The 24,620-nt window shown below is 47.4% G+C and overlaps 1 protein-coding gene across 4 annotated transcripts in view; it reads right to left on the bottom strand.

Moving 5' to 3' along the window:
- The window catches only part of BOC (BOC cell adhesion associated, oncogene regulated), a 77,494-nt gene that overhangs the window by 5,082 nt on the left and 47,792 nt on the right, over nt 1-24,620 (bottom strand). For 3 of the 4 annotated variants that reach the window (XM_081301044.1, XM_081301043.1, XM_081301045.1), the window contains exons 4-14: nt 12,987-13,133; nt 11,101-11,244; nt 9,258-9,551; nt 8,627-8,899; nt 6,869-7,176; nt 3,460-3,622; nt 2,947-3,057; nt 2,491-2,697; nt 2,044-2,225; nt 1,315-1,420; nt 847-969 (exon numbers count right to left, since the gene is read on the bottom strand). In XM_081301044.1, the coding sequence (XP_081157170.1) occupies nt 847-969; nt 1,315-1,420; nt 2,044-2,225; nt 2,491-2,697; nt 2,947-3,057; nt 3,460-3,622; nt 6,869-7,176; nt 8,627-8,899; nt 9,258-9,551; nt 11,101-11,244; nt 12,987-13,133 (2,058 nt within the window). The remainder of the gene's footprint in view (nt 1-846; nt 970-1,314; nt 1,421-2,043; nt 2,226-2,490; nt 2,698-2,946; nt 3,058-3,459; nt 3,623-6,868; nt 7,177-8,626; nt 8,900-9,257; nt 9,552-11,100; nt 11,245-12,986; nt 13,134-24,620) is intronic. The other variant, XM_081301046.1, reaches the window with a different exon arrangement.

Genomic DNA, 24,620 nt, shown 5'->3' with positions numbered 1-24,620 from the left:
GGCTTGACCTATCCCCAGGCTACTCTCTCCTCATTTTAGCCCAGAAGACCAGCAGGAAGGCTTGGTGAGCCTCTGTTCTTTCCCTGGGGGCCTCTCTGTGCTACCTGATGCAGGATTTGGGACTTTGCATGTATCTGCCACTCCTGTCCCTGAACCTGGGGGAAGAGGGCAGGACTGGACACTGCAGGTCCTCAGCAGGTATTTGAAAGCAATGCAAAGTAGGAAAAAGAATGTTGATGTCTCAAAGACTGAAAAAACATGTTTTTATCTCCATTTCTATTCGTTTGTGATCTTATCCTGATTATGTCTTTTGCAATATAACTGCTTAATCTCACCTTCAGTATTTAAAAAATGGAGATAATGATACAAACCCACCTGACCAATGTGCAGATATTAACAAGTTGCTATTTGAATATGTTTGACATGTTTTATGGTGAGAAAGAACCCAGGCTGGTAGTTAGATGGACCTGTTCCAGAGTCACTGACTGGCCACATGATCTTGGCCAATGTATGCAGTTTCCTGAGGCTCAGTTTCTTCCTCATCTCACTGAGGTTTTAGTTTCTCAATTAAATAAATCAACCAATATAATAAGTACCATATATCATGGCAGGAATCAAGTAATTATAAAAAAGTTCCCAACTTAACAATGAGTTTATGGATAATTCCAAAGTTCTCTGAAATCATCCTGATTCACTTATCCTTAACATGAGGCTCAAGCAAACAAGCAGAAGGGTGAAAATAAGGAGTCTTCTTGAGAAAGAGACACCCAGCATGGTGCGGACAGTGACTGTGCCCTACCCTGCTGGAAGTAGCACAGAGGGAGAGGAGAACCCAAGGAGAATCACCTTTGGTCTCACAGATCATCACGTTGCTGAACTCACTCTCCCCGCCTTCATTGAAGCACTGCATCTTAATGTCGTAGGAGGTCTCTGGCTGCAGGTGGCTGATAGAGTGCCAGTACCTATCCCCTGGGAAAGACAGGGAGAAAATTGTGCAGGGTGAGGTAACTGAAAATCTGACTTTGCCCAGATCTCATGGTCGGACTCAAGGCTGAACGTCTGGGCTGGTGCCACTGAGATGGTAGAGACACACAGGAGGGAATGTCCCAGGGGTCCGCCTGCATTCCCATTGTCTCTCATTACGGGAAGGGAGCATGTGGGCTTTTTAACTGAACAGATCTGTGTGTATCCTGACTCTGTGGCATGGAGCACAGATGTTTTGTACTATGCCAGATCCAGGTTTTATGCTTTACCAGATGTCACCAACAACCAGACCCCTTGCTGGTAGACGAAACCACACCAAGTGCTTCTCACCTTCCACCATGTCCTTCTTGTAGTCACTGTCATTGTCACTGTCTGTGGGTCGATAGTAGATATAAAAGCCATGGATTGGGGTGTTGTTGTTACTTGCTGGGATATACTACAGGAAATGGAGAAGAGACATGTTGACAGTGGAGCAGAGACCTCGTCATCAGAGCAAAACGGCTGGGGTGTGGAAGTGCTACCCCAGTCTAGAGTGTGAACTGCACTGGGGGCCCCTGGCGAACATTCCTGATGCAGTCCCTGGGGTTCTCTGAAGAAGGCTGTGGAGATCACACATTATTTCATTTTTCCTAGAGGCCCCCAAGCTTCTGGAAACAGATTTCTTTAAAGACTTGAGTCCCTCCTGAGCCTCCCTGGGCAGACAAGGGTCATTATCTCTGGTTAAAAAGAGACCCTAATAATTGTGCTGGGGTTCTCTGTGGTGTCAGGAAAACAGCAGGAAGGAGGGTGGGTGGAACCAGCTTGGGGTATCTATTGGGTCAAGGCACCAGACCCAACAGGAGACCCCTAATAGCAGCTGCCAAGAGCCTCCCAAATTCCACCAATCAGGCTTTCTGGTGCACTGTGGGGGAGCTAGTTCTCAGGCACATAGATGGAGGGACATATAGGGGAGGTGTCTTAGATAGGGGCTAAGGCCGCAGAGGGACCATCTACCAAGTTCCTACCCGACAGTAGCTTCTGCCCCTTCTTCCCATGGCTGTCCATGGCAAGGTCACTTACCATCCACTTGAGCATGATGGTGGTCTCATTGACAGCGTCCGTGAAGGTGATGTAAGGACCTGCCACTGGCCTCTCATACACGCGGCCACCATAGCCTGACACCACGTAGGGCCGGGAGGGGGCACTGGGCTCGCTCTCCCCCAGCATGTTCAGAGCTCGGACTCGGAACTTGTAAGAGGTGCCTGGTGAGAGAGACCCATGGGAACTCAGGAAAGGCCTTTTCATTCCCCCACAGCCCAACAGGGCCCAGCCTCAAGGGATGTTTTGGGCAGCCCACCCCAAGAGCAAGTCCCCAAAGGACTCACAAGAATGCCCATCCTCGTCAGAGAGGAATCACACAGGACTGGTGGCTGGAGGACCGAGCAGCGAGCCTCCCAGGCTCATTTTCTTCTTCAGTGTGGCCCAGGGCAGCCCAGGGATTAGGCAGGAGAGTGTCCAGGCCCCTACCTTTCTCTAGGCCTGTGATTTCCACTGAGAGCCGTGAGGGAGGAATGGCATTAGTGGCCAGGATCCAGTCTCCCACTTTCTTTAGCTTCTTGTACTCCACACGGAAGGACTGGATTGGGAAGCCACCATTCCCACGGGGAATCCAGGTCACATACACGGAGGTCTCAGAGGCCATGGAGATAGTGGGCCTGTCTGGAGCTTCTGGGGCTACGAAGATCATGCCCAGGGAGGGAGACAGGGAGGAAGGAAAAGGAGGGGGACACTGTGAGATGACCCTGTTTTCTGATTGGACTGGCCTGCCCCAACAGGACCTGCACCTCCCCTCAGTCTTAAAGACTTCTGGATCTTCAGAACCAAAACCTCATTCGACCTGCAGCAACAGGCACAACAGGGTGGTCCAGTTTTCACTATTCCTCACCCCTCCCCACCCACTGATCCCAACTGCTGGGGGCTTACGGGAAAGGCGGCCATGATCTGGCTGGCTGCTGCTCTGGGGGCCGGCTCCAGGGTCATCTCTCTGGATCTGTTGCTCCTTACTGGCTATGATCTCAGGTTTGGGACGCCGCCCTGGGTGGAAATAGGTTGAGATCAGCAAGGGGCACAGCATGCATTAGATCTTCCCACAGAGTCCTTTTTGTCTGAGACTCTGAAAAGGACTGCGACAAGGTGAGGCAAGTAAGAACACAGGATGCCGACAGTGAGGTCAGATGGCAGTGCTGCCCGATACTGTCATGGTGTACCACCAACTCCATGACAAAGAGGGCCAAGAGATGCCAAAGAGGCCGGCTGGTCATTCTGATGAGGCGAGAAACCTCAGCCTGGGCACCCAAGCCACAGGGAGACAGCAGTGGAGAAGGAGGACAGTGCACTCAGGGACTGGGTGGGGCAAGGTGGGCAGGATTTCCCACCCAGGTCTGGAACAACCTGCTTGGCTGTGGAAACCCCAAGCTGTGCCCATGTTGACCTTACCAGTTCGGAAGGTGACCATTGCCGTCTGGCCCTCGCCAGCACAGTTGTAAGCTGCCATCTCCACTTCGTACAAGCTCCCTGGGTCGAGCCTGGTGAGGGTCAGGCGGTGCTGGCTGGCTGGAATGTCAGAGATGGTCCAGTCATCAGAGGAGTTGGTGACCTGCTGGAGAAGGTGGTTGGTGTAAGGAACAATATCTCCCCCTGGTGCTACAGGTGGCTGTGTCTTGTAAGCACAGTAGAACTAACAGGTGTAGGTCAGGTGGAGAGGATGGAGAACCAATTTAGGGGCAGGTGGCACTGCAGAGCTCAGACTGGCCATCAACCTCACTGGGGTGCTCAGTTTGGGCTTCCTGGTCTCCCCATCTAATGATACCATCAAGAGAAGCTCAGTGCGGCAGATCTGGAGGCCGTACTGAAACTACGGAGGGTCCTTCCAAAGACCTCCCAGCTATACTTCCCAAACCCCCATGGCTGACTTTCCCTTGCTGTGTCTGAACCAAAACTCGCTCCTCCAGTCTGTACTCTAGTGAGAGTGGTGAGAATAATGACAAGAGCAATGACAGTGGTTGAGACAGCAGCATGTCCTGGGCACTCACTATGTGCAAAGCACAGACTTAGGGGTTATACACACTACCTCATCTGCCCTCACAAGGCCCAAGTGATGGCATTGACACTGCTCCCAGTCACAAGAGGAAAGACCAAGCTCAAAGAGGAGTGATTTGCTCAAGGCTGCATAGCTGGTGAGCACAGAAACCCTGATCTGACTCCAAACTGTAACCCATACAGTGACCTGTCCTAGAATGAGGAGCCTGGGAGTGCAGAGCCCTGAGTTCAAGTCCGGATTGTGTAACTCTGAGCAAGTTCCCTGGCTCTCTGAGCTCTAAACCTTCGACTTCTAAAATGAGGCAAAGAAAATCTCTCAGGTGACTCTGACGATGACTAACGTAAAGCTCCTAGCATTGAGCCTGACACTGAGCCTCCCAGCAAGTGTGGGCCCCCGCCCCTCCCCACATCTTTGGCCAGGTGAGGGTTCTAACATTATAATCTTTTCCTCTCCTCAGTCCTTGCTTAGAACGTAAAAGCTACAGATAAATTGCAAATATTATCCGTAAATTTTTAGTGACTAACTCTCTAAAGCTAAAGAAAAAAATAAGAGGGTTCCAGGCCTCCAACAGTTGACTATGAGAAACTACTTCATGTCATCTGCCAACTTTAAGGACAAGCATTTAAGGGCCAGTTTTGCATCTCTGTTGGAACCTGAAGTCGAGGTTTGCCGAAGGCAGAGAACAGCTGGTGAGGAAAACTCCTATTCCCAAGCAGAATATTCCAAAGCTGAACAAAACCGACCATTCAAGGGACAGGGATGGTCTAGGCTCATTAATGTCAGGCTTCCAGGATTCGTTCCAAAGGGAGAAGATTTTACAAACTGAGAATCCCCAGTGATGCTGGAAACCCAAACACAGTAGCCCGGGGTCTGCAGATGTACCAGGAAGGAAAACTTGCTTTGTGCAAGTGAAAAAGTGAAACTTAGCTGAATGATTCCCAATCCCCCGCATGAGCCGGGACAAGAAAACCATAACTTAAACTCTGACTTTTGATTTCAAATTTCTTTCTTGAGTGATGATGTTTAAGATATGCGAGTTCCACAAGCAGGATTGGCTTTCAAGGCATAATTTCTGCCTTGGCAACGTCCACCTAACAGCTCCAATAGAAGCCTAATAGAAGCCAGACCCAGCAGGAGCCCTGTCCGGACTCTCACTTCCCTGCCTCCCCCACTCTCCCCTGCCCTCCCGGCACTGGCCTTGCACTTCCACTGGGCATAGAAATGAAAATAAGAAATGCTAGGGTAATTAGTCACTGTCACACACACTGAGAGGGTGAATGCGGCCTCAGCCTGGCATTTCCGGATCGCCATGGCTCGGCCTTTGCCAGCCTGCCTACTGTGGGAGGCAGTTTCGTGGCCACCTATTGGCCTGAAAAATATTATTCTTGCTCTCATGCTGGTTTTTGTCTCTTGGGAGCCATGGGCATTTGGCCTGCCCTGATCTTTGTCTACAACTCAGATGGAGGTGTCCAGTTACAGGGGGAAGTGAGGATGGAGACCAGCCCTGCCCTGGAACATGTGCCGAACAAGGCTGCTTCTTGTTCCAAGCTCACCCCCGCCCCTTTGCTGGCTGAGGGTTGATGAGGGTCCGCCCCGCCCAGACCCCTGCACAGGGACAACAGGGGCCCCTCGGCCGTATGAGGGTTTCTGACCCCTGTCTCTGTGGACGTAAAGCTGCTAGCATTGAGACTGACGCTGAGCCTCCCAGCAAGTGTGGGCCCCCGCCCCTCCCCAGGTCTTCCAGGAGAGAACGTGAAGGAAAAGAAAAGGACAAACTGCAAGGGCCAGTGGGGTTTGCAGCAGGGAAATGGCTTCTGGAGGGTCACTGCCTTTTGCCATGCAGGGTGGAGTTTATTTTCTTGTTTGTTTTTTGAAAAGAAAAAAGTGGACTGAGACCTTCAGTTCCACGTTATGGATTCCTATGTTTTCTACCAAGTGCACATGGCACTTTTATAAGTAAACACAACATACAGTATAATAAAATTCAGCAGTTATGATAATGCCAATAAAAACTTTAAAAAATCTGTTTAAGAACAATCAATTTCTATCACGTGGACTTAGAAAAATCACACATCACGGGATGAACAGAAACATCTCCGGGATGTTTTCTTATAGGGCACCGCATGTCCTCTTCCCTGCATAGCCATGAAGTGTGGCAGCCTGTCCTGCCTCACAGGACAGCATCCAGGAGCATGGGGTTGGCCCAGTTCTGTCACACAGCCTGTCACAGACCAAGGCTCCCTCCCTGACAGCTCCCCAGCATCCCCCAGACAGACTTCCTCTGTCAAGGAGAAATGGCTGAGGTCTGAACAACACCATGTGCTTGGAGCTCAAATGCCTGTCTGTCAGCCAGAGCCGCGATGAATTCTGAGAACTGAGGGGTGTTTTCCAACCCAGAGAAAATACCAGTTCGCAAATATTTGTTTTCCTGGCTTTAGAGCTAGCTTGCCATGCTAGAGTTCCTGCAGGTATGTGCCTAGCGGAGCTTACTTTGGTTAAAAAACAAAACAAAATCAATAGCAAATGACAGAGGAAGGAGGGGAGGTTGGTGATGGTAACTAGGAGCCTGCTAACTGTCACCTCCAGGACTGGAAGCTGGCATTAGTTTCTGGGAAATAAACACAGAGCTCAGACAGAAGGGCCTACGCATGGCCCCTTCCTGGGCATCTCAGGGTGCCACCTGCCCGTATCACGGCCAGGTCTCTTGGCAGCAGAAGGGATGGGCAAACGAGGAGACAGAGGACATGATCAACAGTGGGGAATAGGGGACCCAGGGGAGACGGAGGCACAGGGCCAGGGACATACCTTGCGGTGTTTCACCACATAGTAGAGGATGGGTGCCCGGCTGCTGCCCTCATGCCGAGGCCGCCACACCAGCTCGTATGAGTCTGTCTTGGAGGTCCGGGGCGAGCTCAGGATGATGGGGGCCTCGGCAGGAACCACTGACCCCTTCTCTCCTGGGCACTGCAGAGAAGCAGGCTGCACTGATGTTGGGGGTCTGAGGAGACCCGGTAGTCCCCTCAGCATCTGGTCAGGGCTGCCAGGTCTGGAGGGTAGTGCAGGGGGTGTGGCAGTGGCTGGTTTATCATCCTTCCAGGGTCTCAGGGTCGTGCCTGGGGACCAAACAGGAAAGAGGAACAAAGAGAGAGACAGTGTGTGTGTTAGTGCCCCTGGTTACCTTCCAGGGAGAAAACTGAGAACAAAGTCAGAAAGAAGACTTGAGGCCACCATCAGCCCACTATGTGACATACAGACAGGCTCTGTGGAAGAGAGGGCCAGCGTCCCTGCCCTGCCATGTCCCACTACCTGGCCCAGGCTTCTTGCTGCAGCTTGGGGCTACAGACAAGCATCTCTGCAACCTGCTGACTCCCAGTGTCCTCAGGAGGTGTGTCTTGAAAGAACAATCTCAATTTGCTCCTGAGACATGGAAACCCTGCACCTTCCTTCTCTGGTCTAGCTGGGGGGTGGGAACATGTCCCTTGCCTGTGGGATTATTATTATTATTATTATTATTATTATTTGTGTGTGTGTGTGTGTGTGTGTGTGTGTGTGTGTGTGTGTGTTTCTGGTGATGGAACTCAGGGCCTCATACTTGACAGGCAAATGCTCTACCACTGAGCTATACCCCCAACCCTTCACCATAGGATCCTAACACCAACACAGAGTGGGCCTTTTCTTTCTCCACTGAGGTGACCTGGATACTAAAGACATGAAGGAAAAGGAATGCCCTCTGAGAATCTGGGAGCCATGAGCCACAACAATTCCTTCCAGAAACTTCCACAGACTCTGCCAGCACCAGCCTTCATCCCACCTGATCTTTATCACCGTGGGAAAGTGTTCACTTGATAATGTTCACCAAGGATCGTTTTATTTATTTATTTTTATTTAACTTTTTAAAATTTTGGTGCATTATAGTATATATAATATATATACATAATAGTGAGATTCATTTTGACATATTCATAAATGCATACACTACAGTTTTTTTCCATTTCAGTCCCCAGTAACATCTTCTTTCCTCTTCTCCTCCCTTTTCTGATCCTTCCTCTACTCTATTGGCCTTTCTTTTATTTATTTATTTATTGGTGCATTATAGTTATGTATAAAATTAGAATGGAATGTGATTCATTCATACACAGATATAGCAAAGTTTGGTCAATTTTATTTTGTTTATTAAACGGTTTCCTTGGTAAGTTTCATCTCTTTCATAGAAATGTTTTTGAAGGTGCGTGTCTGTCATGTTGCTCTGAGTCCCCCACATTATCTAGCCAGTGCTGACATAGTAACTGCCCAGCCCCTGGAGTCATCAGTTGGTGGGAATGAAGCTGAGGAGAGACCTGCTTTTCTTTATTCTAAACGTATTTCCATGGAACCTTAAGATCCCACAGATTCTGCAAGCTGATAAATGCACTTTGACTTATTAATAAGTTAAAGTAAATTTGAATTGACAACTGAAAGCCTTCTTCATTTAGTTCAAATACTGGCTTTCTAAGTTGAACTTCATTTGAGAAAATGGTTGTGAGTGCGTTTGGCTGGAATCTCAGAGCCTAGGGTTGCACTCACCTGGCCTGGAGGTCCTCAGCTGGACCACGGCATGGGCACTCCCAACTTCATTCTCAGCCATGCACTGGTAGACACCTTCGTCCTCAGGCCCCACGCTGACCACACGCAGGGCCTTGCGGGACAACCGGAGGCGCTGGCTGGAGGTGAGGGGGACGGCGTTCCTCAGCCACAGCACGGAGGGCGGGGGGTTCCCGCGCACCTCACAGGTGAGCTTAGCACTCTGGCCCCATGGGATGACCAGCTGGGACAGCTCCACAGTGACCTCAGGTGGTTCTGCAGGAAAGTAAAAGCAGGTGTGGGTAGGGTTGCATCTTCTTTAGGGCCAGACAGCCTGGAAGAGGATGTGGCCGAGGGGCTGCCTTCTTCCCCAGGACTTTGATTTTTCCTAGTGGGTAGGAGTAAAGGGAAGGAAAGATCCAATTGTCCTCCATCAAGTCACAACAGGAAAGGGACTAACGAAGGCCCAGATCAGTGGGCCCTTGCCCCAGCATGGAGAATCTCCAGCTGTGGTACACCTCCACCACTCACTCAGCTGTGGCCTTTCAAAGACTAACTCTCTGACCTGGAGTCATCTGCTTCTAGAAAGACCACACAGACCAGAGAGAAGGTCAAGGGCTAATGAGGCACTTACCAAACACCTGGACGTTGTAGAGAATGACGGCTGCGCCCGGCTCCCCCACCCCATTGCTGGCCATGCAGCGGTAGGTGCCCGAATCCTCCTCACTGGTGGTGTCGATGAGCAGGTTGCCCAGCAGGAAGCGCGTCTTGTTGTAACCAGCGACACTGGACCCGTCCTTGGCCCAGGTGACTCGAGGGGGTGGGATCCCGCTAGCCACACACTCCAGGATGAGGCTCTGGCCTTTAGTGACAATGACAGTCTGGGCCTCCAGGGGATAGATAATGCGGGCAGCCTCAGCAGTGGAGCCTGCAGAGGAAAGGAGGGGAAGAACGCAGAATGTGTGGGACCTGCACTTGCTGCAGACAGTCACCTCCAGCCTGCCTCTGGGGGCCTGGCCCCAGGAGAGCCCCAGGGAGCATGGATTTGGATCAAATGGCCCTTCAGAGACTTATGACCTATACCTATCTATGTAAAGCAGGGCAGACTGTGTAATTCCTTATTAGAAACAAGGACTTCCTTCTGCAGAGAACACAACTGACGTGGTAACACTAGGTGTTGACAAAGATGAAGGTGAGGAGAGTGAAATGATTTAAATAGTGGGAGAAATTTTTCCTGCTTGACCTCAGTCAGCGCACCCTGGGTCTCTTCCTCAAGTGCCCTTGTAGTGTGAGCATCCCACTGAGCCCAAGGGGACCCACTGTTTAAGAATACACATTTTTCATATAGCAAGGTCCCCAAGTGCAAATCAACGACTTTGTCCAGTGCTCAGTGAAGACACAGTGATGTTTTTCAGTACCTGGGGAGAAGCTGCCCAGAACTTACTGGAAGACATGTTGCTTTCCCATGTCCTGCCTTCCTGGGGGACCTGGAGCTTATGGACTCTGTGTGATTTTGCTTTATTGTCAATCAGGGGCAGATCTAGGTTTCAGAAACCTAAAACTTCTGCAGTTGGGGAGACCTTTTTTAAGGAAAAAAATATAAAATTACAGATAAAAAATTAGGATAAAATGTAGCTTCAATAGCTTCAGGGAAAATTCTTCTCAGGTGCTGACTCTACGGACTAGCTCTAGCTGGGTGTGGTGGAGCACACCAGTAATCCCAGTGGCTTAGGAGGCTGAGGCAGGAGGATGGAGAGTTCGAAGCCAGCCTCAGCAACTGAACGAGGTCCTAAGCAACTCAGCGAGACCCTGTCTCTGAATAAAATATAAAAAAGGGCTGGGGATGTGGCTCAGTGGTTAAGTGCCCCTGGGTTCTATCCCTGGTACCAAAAAAAAAAAAAAAAAAAAAAAAAAAAAAAGCTACCTCCATGTGTGATGTTACTTTACTGAGTCTCTGAAACCCTAGAAGTGCTCAGAAGAGGTAGCTGTTTTTTCACTTTGATGGAGGTACTGGACAGACGGAAGCTCTGGGCACAACCCAGCATTGCAAAGGACAGCCTGGGAGAACACTAGGTGGGCAAAGCTGGTGTGCAAATACTGTGTCAGCTGCTGAGTGCCACCACCTTCCTGGCATACACATCCTAGTTGATCCCACTTGTGCAGCGACAGTGAAGGAAACTTGTCAATAGGTGGGAGGAAGAGATGTCCCCCACAATGTTCCAATGTGACCAACAAGCATTCCACCTGTCTGAGCAAGGGCCCTGGGTAGGGAGGGAAAGGCACTGGGGCTGGCCAGAGACAAAAGGACCCTTGTTGGGTGCTGGGTGTCCCACTGGCCTTGTGGCCACCCCTCCACCCACAAGCACACAAAACTGGAGCTTGACTGTGATGTCCCCAATTTCCGACATCCCTTCCCAGCTTTGCGGGTCCCTCCATCAGTGATACTCCCCACCCCAGTAGTTGAGCCTGGCCCTTACGGCGCACACGCAGCCTGTCGCTGGAGCCAGAGGTTTTCACTTCCTGGGTCACGGGGTTGTAGGCAGCGCACTTGTACATGCCCTCGTCCTCCTGGCTGGCGTTGACAATCTGGAGGTTCCCTGATGGCATGATCAGGTAGTTGTCTGTAGAAACGGCAAGGGAAGGGGGAGATGGGATGAGTTTGGGCCCAGAAGACAACAATCTGCAGCTCCCGAAGAGTAAGGAGTACAGGGTGGAGGACACAAGACCAAGCCTAAGATGCATGCACCATAAGACGTTGCACCAAGAGGGACAGAAGTGCCAGGGTGAGAAGCTCACTGACCAGCTAATGGCTGGCTGGCTGCCTCCCAGTTAGGGAGCATCTGTGGAAGAGTGTTCAAGGGAGCTGGTGGAGGGTAGGAAGAATACAGGAGTCAGACCCGGGCTTAAGCTCTGATCTGCTGGATACTAACCATGTGATCTTGAACAAGTTAATCACCCTCTCGGATCCTGTTTGCTCTTTCATAAAAAGGCCTAATGCACACACCTCACAGCCACTGTTAAGAATTAAAGGGCCCATGCTGTACACAGGGGAGGTTCCCTGATGAGACACATGAGACACCGTAACTTCTGCAAGCCACCAAGAAGGAGGGAATTGACTTTGGAACTTCGCAGGAGTCTCTGTTATGATCACTGCTCTGAGCTACCTCACTATTGAATTTCTGCTGTTGGAGAAGAATATGCAAACTCTCAACCACTGCCCTCCCCATTGCTGCACATTGCTAGTTTTTCAGGCTTTTTCTGCTCCTGTTCTGGAGGTGCCATGGGGTGGGCCTGGGCATGTGTTCAGGTTCTTTAGGCAGGAGGCAGATTCACAGCTTCTAGTCAGCTCAGCAACTGGGTGGCATTCATCTTCCTGGCAGGCAGAGCACTAGCCATCATCTCTGATCTTTGTCTTGGTGGCCTCTCTGGGGAGTCATGGTGTCACCAAGCCTGGTGCCTGCCTGCTGCTGGGCCACCCAGGTGTGAGCTTAGGCAAGTGCCAGATGGAGTGGCACCTCCCCTAGGGACTGTTGCCAAGCTTCAGCTGGGGACATAGGGATTAATACTCTTCTCCTCTCAGTCTCCAGTTACTTGTAAGTAGTAGGATTAGGGTTTCTAACCTATTTGAAAAATAGTTTTCTACGTTTTCTATAGTGAACATATATTCCTTTTATAACCAGAAAATCTATAGAGCACTATAAAAGGTGCATACTTTGAGCAGGGTCACATCAGGTGGGGTTGACTTGGCCTCCAGGGCAGGGTTGTTGTAGGAAGAAATGACCTTGTCTCGCCTCTCTGCTGGCACTTTCTGAGCATCTTGTCTATTAGGGTTTATGAGGTTGAACTGTGTGGCCCTCATCACTGCACGAGTGTTCAGTGTGGACCAAAGGGTCACCTGCCCTGGACCTGCTGTCACGCCCACTGTGGCCTGAGGTGTGGCTGCCAGGACAGCACAGTACTGGGTAAATGGGAGAGGAATGTCCATTCCACTGAGGAGGTTGCTGTATGGGAACACTCAGTTTGTTAGGTGGCCTTTCTGTGTGTGTCCAGTGGCAAGGGGCTCACACAGCAGGCGTCTGGAACAATGTGCTAAGCGTCCTGATCAAATGGCAGCAGCTTGGAAAAATCTTCCAGGACCTCAAAGGATGAAGAAATTCTCCATGACAGGAAGAGGCCTTCCATAAGGAAAGCCACCCCTGTGGGGCCCCACAGGGCTAAATGTCATGACAGAAGACAGCTGGCCAGCCTGGTCATGGGCCTTGGGAGGTGGCAGCAGCTGACACAGTTTGGTTGGGTAGGGAGGGTTCTGAGGAGGACAGATCTCCTTTTGGCCTTGCCTCTGAGCTCTGGCTCATTTGCTCACCTCTGGAGGCCTCTAGCCACTCCTGCTTGACACTGTACCGGACCTGGGCTTTTGGGTGGCTCTCAGGCAGGTGGCAGGCAATGACTGCAGTGTTCCCCTCGTCCACTTCAATCACATGCTGCACATCTAACTTGAAGTCCTGGAGATCTGTGGAGAGAAGGGAAGGTGCTGGTTAGACCTCAACAGAGGAAAACGATAGGGTGGCTGGCGTTAGTCACAAACAACAGTGCAGAACTGCACGCTGGGTCTTGGGGGCACGGTCCTGAATCTTTCTGAGCATCTTGTCTATCAGGGTTTATAAGGATGGACGGTTGTGGCCCTCATCACAATGGGCGTTCAACTTGGTACACATATAAGACATGAGCTGGGGAAGTATAAGGAATTATATTAGGAAGTGCCTCCAACAGACTGAGCTCTTCTGTAACACTAGGACTTGGTGGTGAGTTGGCCCTGTTCTTCTGTACTGGACATGGGTATAAACGTCAAGGCATAAATGTCTGAGCACAGCTGTCAGGAGGCTCTGCCAATGGCGATGGAAGAACATGATGAAAGAGAATGTTGAAGCCTTTTCTCCAGTTCAGTCGAGAGCAGCTTCTCAGGTTCTTCCTCTCAGATGTCCATAGTGAAGAGCGACAGGCCCAAGATTTCCACTTGACCGCCAACCATGGTTATAGCCAGAAGGCCGATTCCTGCTCCCAGGAGCTACACTCCATGTCATGACTAATCCTTCCTAGGGCTGTGGCTGGGACTCTGTGGATGCCCTAGGGTTCCCCTCGGCAAAAAAGGGATCTCCCAGGACAATAGGCAACACCCCAGCGTGGCTTAAAGGCAGTGGCATGTGGGGGAACCCAGGGTCCTGACAGGAGGCTGCTGTCTCTGGCAGCTCCATGGCCATCTCTTCTGTCTTGGCTCTGTGGGAGGAAGACTAAGAGCTAAACTGGGAAAGGATGGAGATGCATCTGGAACAAGGGCAGGATGTTTCCCAAACAATCCGAGAGTCCAAAAACAGATCTCTCTTTGTATGAGCCAAATGACTGATGTTGCTGGACAAAACAGGGGCCATTTGTACAACAAAACCACACTCCAAATTGGAAATTTGGTTTTCAGGAATGGAGCTGAATTTGTTTTAAAAGAGGAAACAAAACTAATGGAGTATAAAGTAGGAGAGATGAAAATCGTTTATCTAGACTTTCTTCATCATGGTCCTCAGAGAGCCCTGGAAGTATCTCTCAGAATGCTGACCACACCAAATTCTGCTCAGCCTGGAGGACTGATAGCATCAGCATCAGGGCTTACTGCAATTTCACTGCAAGATTCCACCTGCCTGTTTGTTGTTTCCGCCAGAGACCAGGAAAAGGCAACAGGAGCAGGCGGGAATCGGATTTCTCACAGAAGATAATTACCCAAAACAAACAACTGTCACCACAGGTGAGCTGTGTTCAAGGTATTCAGTGAGGTTAAAGAGGCTTGTGACTTGATGGAACTTTCCAGAAGCTCTCAGTCAAGCCAAGCCAGCACAGGATAGAGCCTCCTTTTTCTCTGAAAGGATCATTGTCATTTTGATTACAATGCTGACTGTGAACTCCTTAGGGGTTGGGGACCAAGCCTTGTTCACATTTGTGTCTTCTGAGCCTGAAACTCAGCATGACCCAAGTAGACAATAAATGTTCACACTTGGAGACCGAGCCCCACCAGTTAGGTACGAGATGCCCATTTATGCATCCTATGAATCCAAATTTCCTATTTGAGTTTGGTCTATGTCATGAGCTCAAGGATGAAAGTTAGTACAACAAATACAAATGTTTCAGGAACAGTTTATCAAAGTGTGGCCAATAGAAGCTATTTTGAAAACAGAATGTTTCTTGAGAGGTCACTCCTACGGTCACAGGAAAGAGGTGAAATGGTATACCAAGAATATGTGCTATTCATAAACAGGGTAGATGACGGACAGCCTGGCTTTCTTCTGTTGCCCCATTTCACCCTGCAGGCAGAAAGAGTGCCACCTATAGGCCAAGGTGAGCTGTCTTAGATTCCTTCCTGTGGATGTAGGGCCTCCTGGGCTTTTAAATAATTATCTCATCATTATTTAATTTTGTGTGTGTGATGTCTGACCCTATTATAAGTGCCTCGTGGGAAGCCTATTACTTTTGGACTGCACACCCCAACCCTAAGCAGCTATGTGGGACACACAGCAAATGCTCTCCAGATCTTTCTGGAATGGAGACATAGTTCAGAAGGCTGAGCCCAAGGCCAGCTTCATGGGCATTCAAGCCTTTGGAAAGGGTCAGTGCTTGATTTAATACTCTGCTGTCTCCATTTTAACATTCTTCATCAGGTTTGAACAAGGGGCCCTACATTTTATTTCTGCATTGAGCCCTGAAAATTATGTAGCCCAATCCTGATGGAGTGAGTTTCTCAGCCAAGACAGCCAAAGAGTTTTCTCTCTGAGAAGACGAAGATTTGGACTATGGGAAGGGGGCTGCAGAATCAATGCCTTCTAGCTAAATGTCAGTAACTTTGCTTTTTTAAAGCAATTAACTTAAAAAAAATGCTGAGGTCTTAAACCTCTTTTAGGCCAGTGTGTCCTGTACCTGCTAAGTCAGAAGGCTTCTCACAAAGCAAGCTATGAGTGACTGACTGTGAGCTCAGGGTATCTGGAAAATTCCTCAAGCACTGAGAGGCACTCTCCTCCACGGTCTAATAAATTCAAAGCTACTCCACCAAGGGTTGTTGTTCTTTTTATCCCCTCTTTTTCTTTACCTCATTCCAAGGAAATTTGCCTCTAGCAAGAATGTACTTAAACCTAACAGATTATTTTGCAAGATGTGAGCAACTGAAAGGAGTTTGGCATCAGAATGCTATCTCCATTTTAATGGCCCCAGGCTCCTGCCTACTATACTTGAGGGCTAATCCAGGCACGGATCATGCACTCCTCTAGGGGCCCACCTCACAGACCCCATGCTAAAAACACTGGGCCTCCTTAAGCCCCTCTTGGCTCTTGTTGCCTCCTCTGACAACTGCTTGGGTGGAGACAGAAGGCTGTGCGGTGGGGGAGGTACAAAGCTGGGCACTGGTCAGCCATTCTCCCCGACAGCCCCTCTGTTCTGATGCCAACATGTGTGCAACAGCCCATGCAGACAGGACCCAGGACGCCCCAGCTGGGCATCTAGATCCCCACAAGCGCCCACTGGCAGGCGAACTTTCCTGGCTTCAAAACAAATAAGCGGCAGTTTGGTCTTTGGCTGTGTCCCCTCCCTGCGCCTCCTAAGCTTAAGCCTTAGCTGTTGCTTAACTAGACAAACACTCCCAATTTGGCTGCTGGAGTAAAACTTGAGTTTCACTAAAAGGATCAAAGACAAGAGTAATGAAGTGATGTATGTTCTAAAAATCAGAGAGCTCCTTTCCTAGTGTTTTTGGGTAGGAAGGAGGCCAGAGAGGGGTGGAGACTTCATGATCAATAATGGCCAAATCAGCCATCAGATGGGCAGATGCAGAGAGATCCAACTGGCTGCATATGAAGGAAAACAGCCTGTTCCCAGGCCCTTGGCTCTGCAAAGTCAATTTCCTGGCCGTGTCCTGGGCTGCACAGCAAATGGGCCCTTTAATTACTGATGGGGTTAGCTGGCCTCTGGGCAGCAGAGAATGGATCAGTTTTCCTAGGAAGTGGTTTGAAAGGACACCTGTTCCTTGCCTATTGGCTGGGGTGTTTGAGAAATTTGTTAGAAGAAAGTTTTTGCAATTTTAAGCCTCTCACCTTTCCTCACACCCCTCTTGCATCTTGCCTCTGTGCATTCTTCCCGCTACTTCATTAACTTGTCCACATTAATCAAATGCCATTGGCCACTCTTGTTGTTTCTCAGTTCCCACGGGCCAAAAGTTCTGGTCTTCAGAGCCACCTCTGGGTTCACAGGCCCTCTTGTCACAGAACTTGGTGCTTTCTGAGAAAGGCCATAATATTTTAGGCTCCGTACAGAACCCTGGCTGGGTTCCTTCTCAAAGCTCAAATTCTAAAGGGAAAATGTATCTTCTGATGTCTCATTGGCACGTACTCCAATGCCAAATGCACGTTACAGAGATTTATTCAAACACACATCATATAATGTGCTTCCTGTCACATTTAAAGGGTGCAAAGGACATACATGTTCTTGGCTATAGGGGAAAAAAGAAAGCAAATAAAAGACTTATAGATCTATGTGGTATGGCTGTCCGTACCAGGATCATATATGAAACTACAAATGGACAAATTTTATCTTGAGTCCCCGTGAACTTCTTTCTCACCACCTTCTGGTCTCCATCCTTCCTTTATTAATAAGAAGCAAAAGAAGAAGAAGAAAAGGAAGAGGAGGAGGAAGAGGAAGGGAAGAGGAGAAGGAGGAGGTGAAGAAGAGGAGGAGGAGGAAAAAGGATAGAAGCAGCTCAGTAGATCTATGAATTAAGTTACATATTTAATAGAAGATCATGCATTCTCAGCATAAATTTTCAAATCTTAATTGTAGGCTTGTCTCACAATTTTAGTTCTTACACGTTCAGTTATAGGGTGTACTGGATATTGGTTCAATGTCCCCAGTGTCATCCATAAACTAACAATCCCTTTCAAGGTATTTCCTCATTCAGTCTTCTCCCTGTGTCCTCTCTTAGGCTGCAAATCAAAGCTCTATTTTGTTGAGGTAAAAAGCCAAATAATATGGCATCTTTGGCTGCATGTTGTAGGGACCCTCAATATCTCCATCTTGACAATTCTGGTCTTTTGGCCAACCAGGTGTTCCTGCATATAGTCCTGTCTTACCCTCCTTCCATGTTCTCAAGGATTGTGAGACAAGCCTGCACTCATCTGCTGAAGTTTGAATGGGACCCACCAGATTATGGGCACTGCATGGGGCTCATTTTGTCATGCTGCCAGGATGGCTCGGCAGCCTCAAGGCCATGGGCAGGTTTCTGTGCTGATGGATAATTCTATTCCCTAGCCCTCATGGCCTCCAAGCCTTGAATTGTTCCTGTGGCAGCTTGCTATATCTATGCTGATGTTACAAAGCTCAGAAAAATTTGGCCTTAGTGGAGTGCAACCAGGTAGCATGCTGACCCTCTGGTTCTTCTCTGTACCTCAGGCTCTTTTGGAGAGATGGACCACATGCAGGGGAAGTCAAGCTTCTGAGAGATTTCTCAGGGTGAGCCCTGGCTGAAATTGGCATGCCTTGGCACTGCCTCACTGTGTGGCTTCTGGCAAAGCAGGGCTTCCCTTATGCCCTGAATGGACAAGAATTATATGCTATTATCAAACCCTAAGTCACCTGAGGAATCATGGCTTGGCATGACCCTATAGCTAGTCCTTGAAGAAAAGTACTCTAAAAATGGAAAGCCACTGAGCATGTGGGGCAACTATAGAAACAGAGTAGATATACAGCTGATGGAGCTCAAGAAGTCAAAGATCCTGGCACCTGAAGAGTGGACAGGGTTCCTACATCCTGGGCAAGCTTGTCAGAAGCTGCCCACTTGGGAAAGTGACTAAGGCTTTTACTTTAGGGGAATTGAGCAGCTCTGGCTAAAGTTAAACCTAATTGACCCTTCACAAAGCTGGGCCAAACCAATATATTGTGTAGTCAGCATTTGGTACAGTGTAATCCTCCAAGCATCATTGCCTTCATTCAGCCAACCAAGTACTCAGAACTGTCGACTGCACCAGGTACTGCAGAAAATATAAAGAAGAAATACCTCTAAACCTCAGGGAGTTTTAATTTAATATGAGACAGACAAAGAAAACATAAGACAGGATGCAATCATTCACCAGAGCTGTGCCCACCAGCATGGTCCCCATCTCCTTCATCAGCATAGCTGCCTAAGCCAGTCCACTGTGATCAGCAGAGAACTTAGAGAAGAAGTTGGCAGAGTGAGTACTGCAGATAGGACAGTGGATAAATTCATTTACTGTCTTTGAGATTTTTTTCCTGCTGGTCCAATCGCACAAATAATTTTGGCTCCAAACAAAGCTCTCGCCTGACAGTCATGGAAACATGACATGAAATTTCTCAAACACACTTTCTGATGAAAGCAAGACATACTATGCTCTCTTTTATTTAAATAAAACAGTTTCCATGGGGAGAGGAAAAAATAAAACAACTTTGCAGATGCCAAACATATTGGTTGTCAAATCTTGTATTTTTCCTTGCTGTTGAGGTGAGGTGTGCACCCAGATTTGAATGGTGGGAGCAAGCTGAGAATGGAGAAGAGATGAAAGAGTCAATGTGGGGATGGGATAAAGGCAAAAAATCGTCAAGACAGGAGACAGGAAACTGGGTGGGCAGGGGAGGAGCCCATAAAGGGAGAAGTGTGTGAGGAAGAAGAGAGAATAAAAAGAATATATTTTGCAATGTCATTAAGTGATTTGCAATAAGCTGGCCTAAGGCTTCAGGAATTTCTTGGCTTGAACCAATTAAAAATATTTTAAAAAAAAGACATAAGAGAACAAGAAATGTGATTAATCCTCAAAGACAAGTCAAAGATGGAGCCCTGTCTCCACTGAGTCTGGCAGCCAGATGAACAGTGATGATGGCTGTAGACCATCTTAGACTTCAGTGCTGCTGTGAGGTAGGGCTGGTTCACAGAGCTGGGAGTTTCTTTTGGACTTGAGAAAGGAATGAAATGGTTTGAAAAAAAAAATACACTGAAGAAAGAGAGAAGGAAAAAAAAAAGATTTACTTGCCAGCAACCCACATCACACATATTTCTCTGATCATCTAAATATAAACTATAAACTTTGCAATGGGAAAATTAATGTGAATCCCCGTGGTCCGGACTCATCGGAGCCAGAGCTGGATCCTGGCACAGCCTTCGGCAGGGCTGACAGCCTGCACAGGAAGAGAGACAGGAAAGAAATGGAGGCCATGGAGCTGGGGAATGGGGATCTTTGGTATATCCTTTATAAACAATTCCAGGTGGGAGAGGCAGGGCCACCGTCCTGGGGACAAGGGGATCCATTGGTGCCTACTTTTTCTTCCCACACACCTGGGAACTGTGACTTCCAGTAGCAGCAGCAGTGTGCCAATTCTGTCCACCATGATCTTGCCACGTATCTGCCTTGTGATTGTGTGGCAGGACATAGAGCCAGTCATGGACCTCTCTTCAAGGTTCCAGAGGTTCCTCTGAATTTAATTTCTTTTTAATACCTTTGATGCTTCTCTAATATCCATCAATTTTTACAAACCCATCTTCAATCTTTTTGTATTTTCAACCTGTTTACAGGCTGAGTTCCTGCTTCCTCCTTTATTTACTTCTTAAAAACCTTTAATACATCAGAACTTGGTGAAGACATCTTGAAATCTCTTTTCACTACCTGCATGACTTTCTTGGTCTTGCAGATTTCAAACACATTTTATCAGGGAGCTTTCTTCTTCCTCAACATTTACCCAAGAATTTCCATGTGCCAGGCGCTGTGTAAAGCCCCATGGACAGATGGGTAACAGTGGCTCCTGTCCTGGGGCATAGACATCCCGGCAAGGGAAGTTGCTAGAAGTAAACCCAGGACACAAGGAAACCAAGAAGAGACCATAGTTCAGACTTGTGAAGGTGAGGGGATTAAGATAAGGTTCCTGGAGAGAATTAGTAATGCAAGGGAGGTGGGAAGGAATGGAAAGAGGAAGGTGCCATTCCCAAAACAAAGGGAAAGAGCAGGTGGGAGGGGGGCTGAAAGCATCCTGCCCAGGCTTGAGTTTGCCTTTATGATTCCTGGCATTACCAAATGTTTTAACTGGAAAAAAAAGAACAGATGCTCATAATTAAGCACAAGACTCCCTATAGAAAAATATGAGGGCTGAGGCAGGAAGATGGCAAGTTCAAGGTCAGCCTTAGCACTTCAGCAAGACCATCTCTCAAATGATAAATAGGGCTGGGGATGTAGCTCAGTTGTAAAGTGTCCCTAGGCTCAATCCACAGTATCAAACAAAAGAAAAGAAAAATAAGCTATTTTTGCCTCAGCATTTTTTTTTTTTTTTGCTTTGACTTACTTCATTTTCTCACTGTTAAGTGGTCCCCTTTAATTTAAATTGAACAGTTTTTCCATTTTTCAGGGCTGACATGCATTTCTATATTTGGGGGGATTATTACCAGATTTCAAAAATGGCTGAAAGTCTAAAAAACAAGGTCAATGTAGAAACTAAACTTTTCCACACAAAATGAGCCAAGGGACTCATTTCTTCTCTGGATTTTTTTCTTTTCATTATAAAGGAACTGTGTTACATCATTTTCCATAATGGGGTTTCAGTGATTTTAACCCAACTCATCAATTCGTCCCTCAGTCCCTCATCATTGGTTGGTGCAAAAGGTTCTTCTAAGTCTGTCTAGGCTCATTGAATCAACACACTATGTGGCCCTTCCTTATTGTCTTAGCTTAGAAAACGAATCTAAGATTTTATTTAAGCATGTGGCTGTGTGTACAAAGGATGGATTGGGGGAAGAGGGAGTCAAGTGTGTCCTCGGTAAATGGCAACCATTGCTACATACAGAATTGGGCCCCTAGCTGTTAGGGGCAGGCATTTGCCCTAACAGAGTTCATACCATGGATCTGTCAGGGTGCTTGCTTGCACCTGGTCTGACAGGATTAGGTGGTGTTGATGTCAGAGTATCAGGGAAAGTTCACCTGTGTCCAATACAAGTCTGAGAGAGTTAATGTGACTTTGACCTAAGGCTAAGAGGTATTTCTTACTCATTTTCTATTAAGATATGCAAACTGCCTAATACCTTTTGGGGTCTAAACTGTCTTACAACACTTGTCTTGCCCAAATGGCAAAGTAAAATGCACAGAACTTGAATAGCTAAATTTCAAACTAAGAGATTTCTCCTTTTCTCTGGACCCACGCGCAGCTGTCTGTGTCCCTCCCAGTAGAGACCGACTTGCTCTCAGCCCTGGCTTTCAGCCAGAGACTCCCTGCCCCTCCTGGGGCGGCTCAGGAAGCCACCTGTGTTTTCTTTCCTCCCCCAACTCTTCTTCCCGCTGCCATCCCTTCATCACAAAGCAAAGGGCTTGCACAGGATTCCTTGGGACACCCAAGCCAACACACAAATGTTTTTCCAATTTGGAGCGAATGGTTCCTTCTTGTTTGGTCAGGGAGTCATTGGTGGACTGAGCCAGAAGACAGGGTGGGGGTGGGGGAGAGTGTTGGCTAGAGAAAACACGCAGGTCTCCTTTCTTATCAGAACACGTACATCCCTACAGGTAAAAGAGATGAGAAACAGGAGGAAATGGGAAATGAGATGGAATAGCAAGAGACAAGACATTGCTACTGGTGGTTCTCCATGGAACATCTCACTACGGAAATGAAACACACTGTGGAAATATCTGTACTGTCCCAGTAATGTCCTGGGTCTAGGTGTGAGTGCACAATGTTGAGCTAAATTTAGTTGTTAAAGGTCTGAGAAAAGTATGTAAGGATTTACATACTTTAAAAATTTAAACTAGAGTGGCCCCATACAGTCTTCAAGGCTCATCTCTTGAGTTTTCCTCAGTTCTCTGAAACTGAAATGAATCATGACTAGACTCTGAGCGTCCACTGAAATCTGTTCACATGTCAGGCAACTAATGGGGCTGACTTGCTTTATGGCTTATGAGTTACCAAAGTCCGCCTTAGACCGTTAGACTGAGAGGTTCTCAAGGGCTGGGACCAGGTCTTAGTCAGCACTAGAGGAAACTCTAAACACAGAATCTTAGGACACCGGCCTCCAAAATATCCAAATAGAGAAGTCAGCACTGGGAAATGGATAGTTTTCATTTATTTAAGACTCACAAACTTAGATTTTTGTCTTATTTAATAAAAAAATAAATAAATGAAAGATTCGTGGATAGAGTACATTATTTAGAGGTAAGGTACTGGGAAAGAAACTAAATGCCAGAAGTTAGATTATGAAGAGAGAATTTATTCCTCTATTCATATTTTCATATACTCTGGGAGAACACTAGAGAAGTTGCTATAAATGAAAGAGACATTTTTTGGACTGACTGACATTAGTCCTTGCATGCTGCCTATTTCTCCTCCCATCCTCTTGTTCACAAAGCATTTGAAGTGCCTTATAAGAAATATACACTGTGAGTGGGCTGGGAATATAGCTCAGTTGGTAACTTACTTGCCTCATGTGTGCAAGGCCCTGGGTTCAATCCCCACCATACACACACACACACACACACACACACACAAAGAATCATCAAGTGTGTTGGTGATGTTCTCCTTACTAAGTGGAGTCATTCATAGATGGGTATTCATTAAAGTATTTTTTTTAAAGAATATATACTGTGAAACAGAAGCTAAATTTTACAGTAAAAAAAACAAAAAAAACAAAAAAAACAAAAAAACAAAAAAAAAATCAAAGAGCCGGGTATGGGGTCGTATGCCTGTAATCCCAGCGGCTCGAGAGGCTGAGACAGGAGAATTGAGAGTTTAAAGCCAGCCTCAGCACTGGTGAGGCGCTAAGCAACTCAGTTGAGACCCTGTCTCTAAATAAAATACAAAAATATGGGGCTGGGGATGTGGCTCAAGCGCTCGCCTGACATGCGTGCGGCCTGGGTTCGATCCTCAGCACCACATACCAACAAAGATGTTGTGTCCGCCGAGAACTAAAAAATAAATATTAAAAATTCTCTCTCTAAAAATACAAAAATATGGCTGGGGATGTCACTCAGTTGGTTGAGTGCCCCTGAATTCAATCCCTGGTACAAAAAAAAAAATCATGATACAGATATATATGTGTGTGTTTGTGTATATATATATAAATATATACACACACACACACAAACACACACACACACACACACACACATATATATATATATATATATATTTTTTTTTTTTAAATATTTCTTTTTTTTTAAAGAGAGAGTGAGAGAGGAGGGAGAGAGAGAGAGAATTTTTAATATTTGTTTTTTAGTTCTCGGCGGACACAACATCTTTGTTGGTATGTGGTGCTGAGGATCGAACCCGGGCCGCACGCATGCCAGGCGAGCGCGCTACCGCTTGAGCCACATCCCCAGCCCTATATATATTTTTTTAAATCAAGGTAGGGGAAAATTAAATACAGAACTGAAAGCCTTCATGAAATCTGAGCTACCTGTGTCCAAAGCAATTCTTAACAATACCCATGTTCCAAGGCAAGAGACTCTATGAAGCTGTTCCTGCAACTCTGCCAGCATCTCTCAGATGGGACTAGAAAACAGAACCTCTGAGTCTGTATTTTCAATCGCATAACTTCATCTAAGGTGGAAATATCAAACATCCAGAGGGCTGAATCAAGTCCAGAAAAGTTGAGAAATAACCATTGCACTGACAGTGTGCAAACATCTATGTTTAAAGAGACCATTAATGGCTCTAGGGGCTGAACTTAACAGGGAATCTAATTTCTTCACAGTAGCTCCAAAGAGATATGTTCCTAAATTACCCCAGCACATGGTATATTTGAGGTGGACATCCAAGGGATTGTGATAGTTAATTTTATGTGCCAACTTTGTTAGACAATGATGACCAATTGTTTGGTCCAACACTAGTCTAGAGGGTGCTGTCAAGGTATTTTGGTGAGTTTTATTATCATTTACAATCAGTAAATGGTGGGTCTCATCCAATCAGTTAAAGGCATTAGGAGCAAAGACTGAGGTTTCTC

The sequence above is a fragment of the Spermophilus citellus genome (assembly GCF_964194105.1).
Source record: "Spermophilus citellus genome assembly, chromosome: 7".
In the NCBI taxonomy this organism is placed as follows: domain Eukaryota; kingdom Metazoa; phylum Chordata; class Mammalia; order Rodentia; family Sciuridae; genus Spermophilus; species Spermophilus citellus.
The sequence above is the reverse complement of the archived record's forward strand: the minus strand, read 5'-3'. Positions and strand labels throughout refer to the sequence as shown.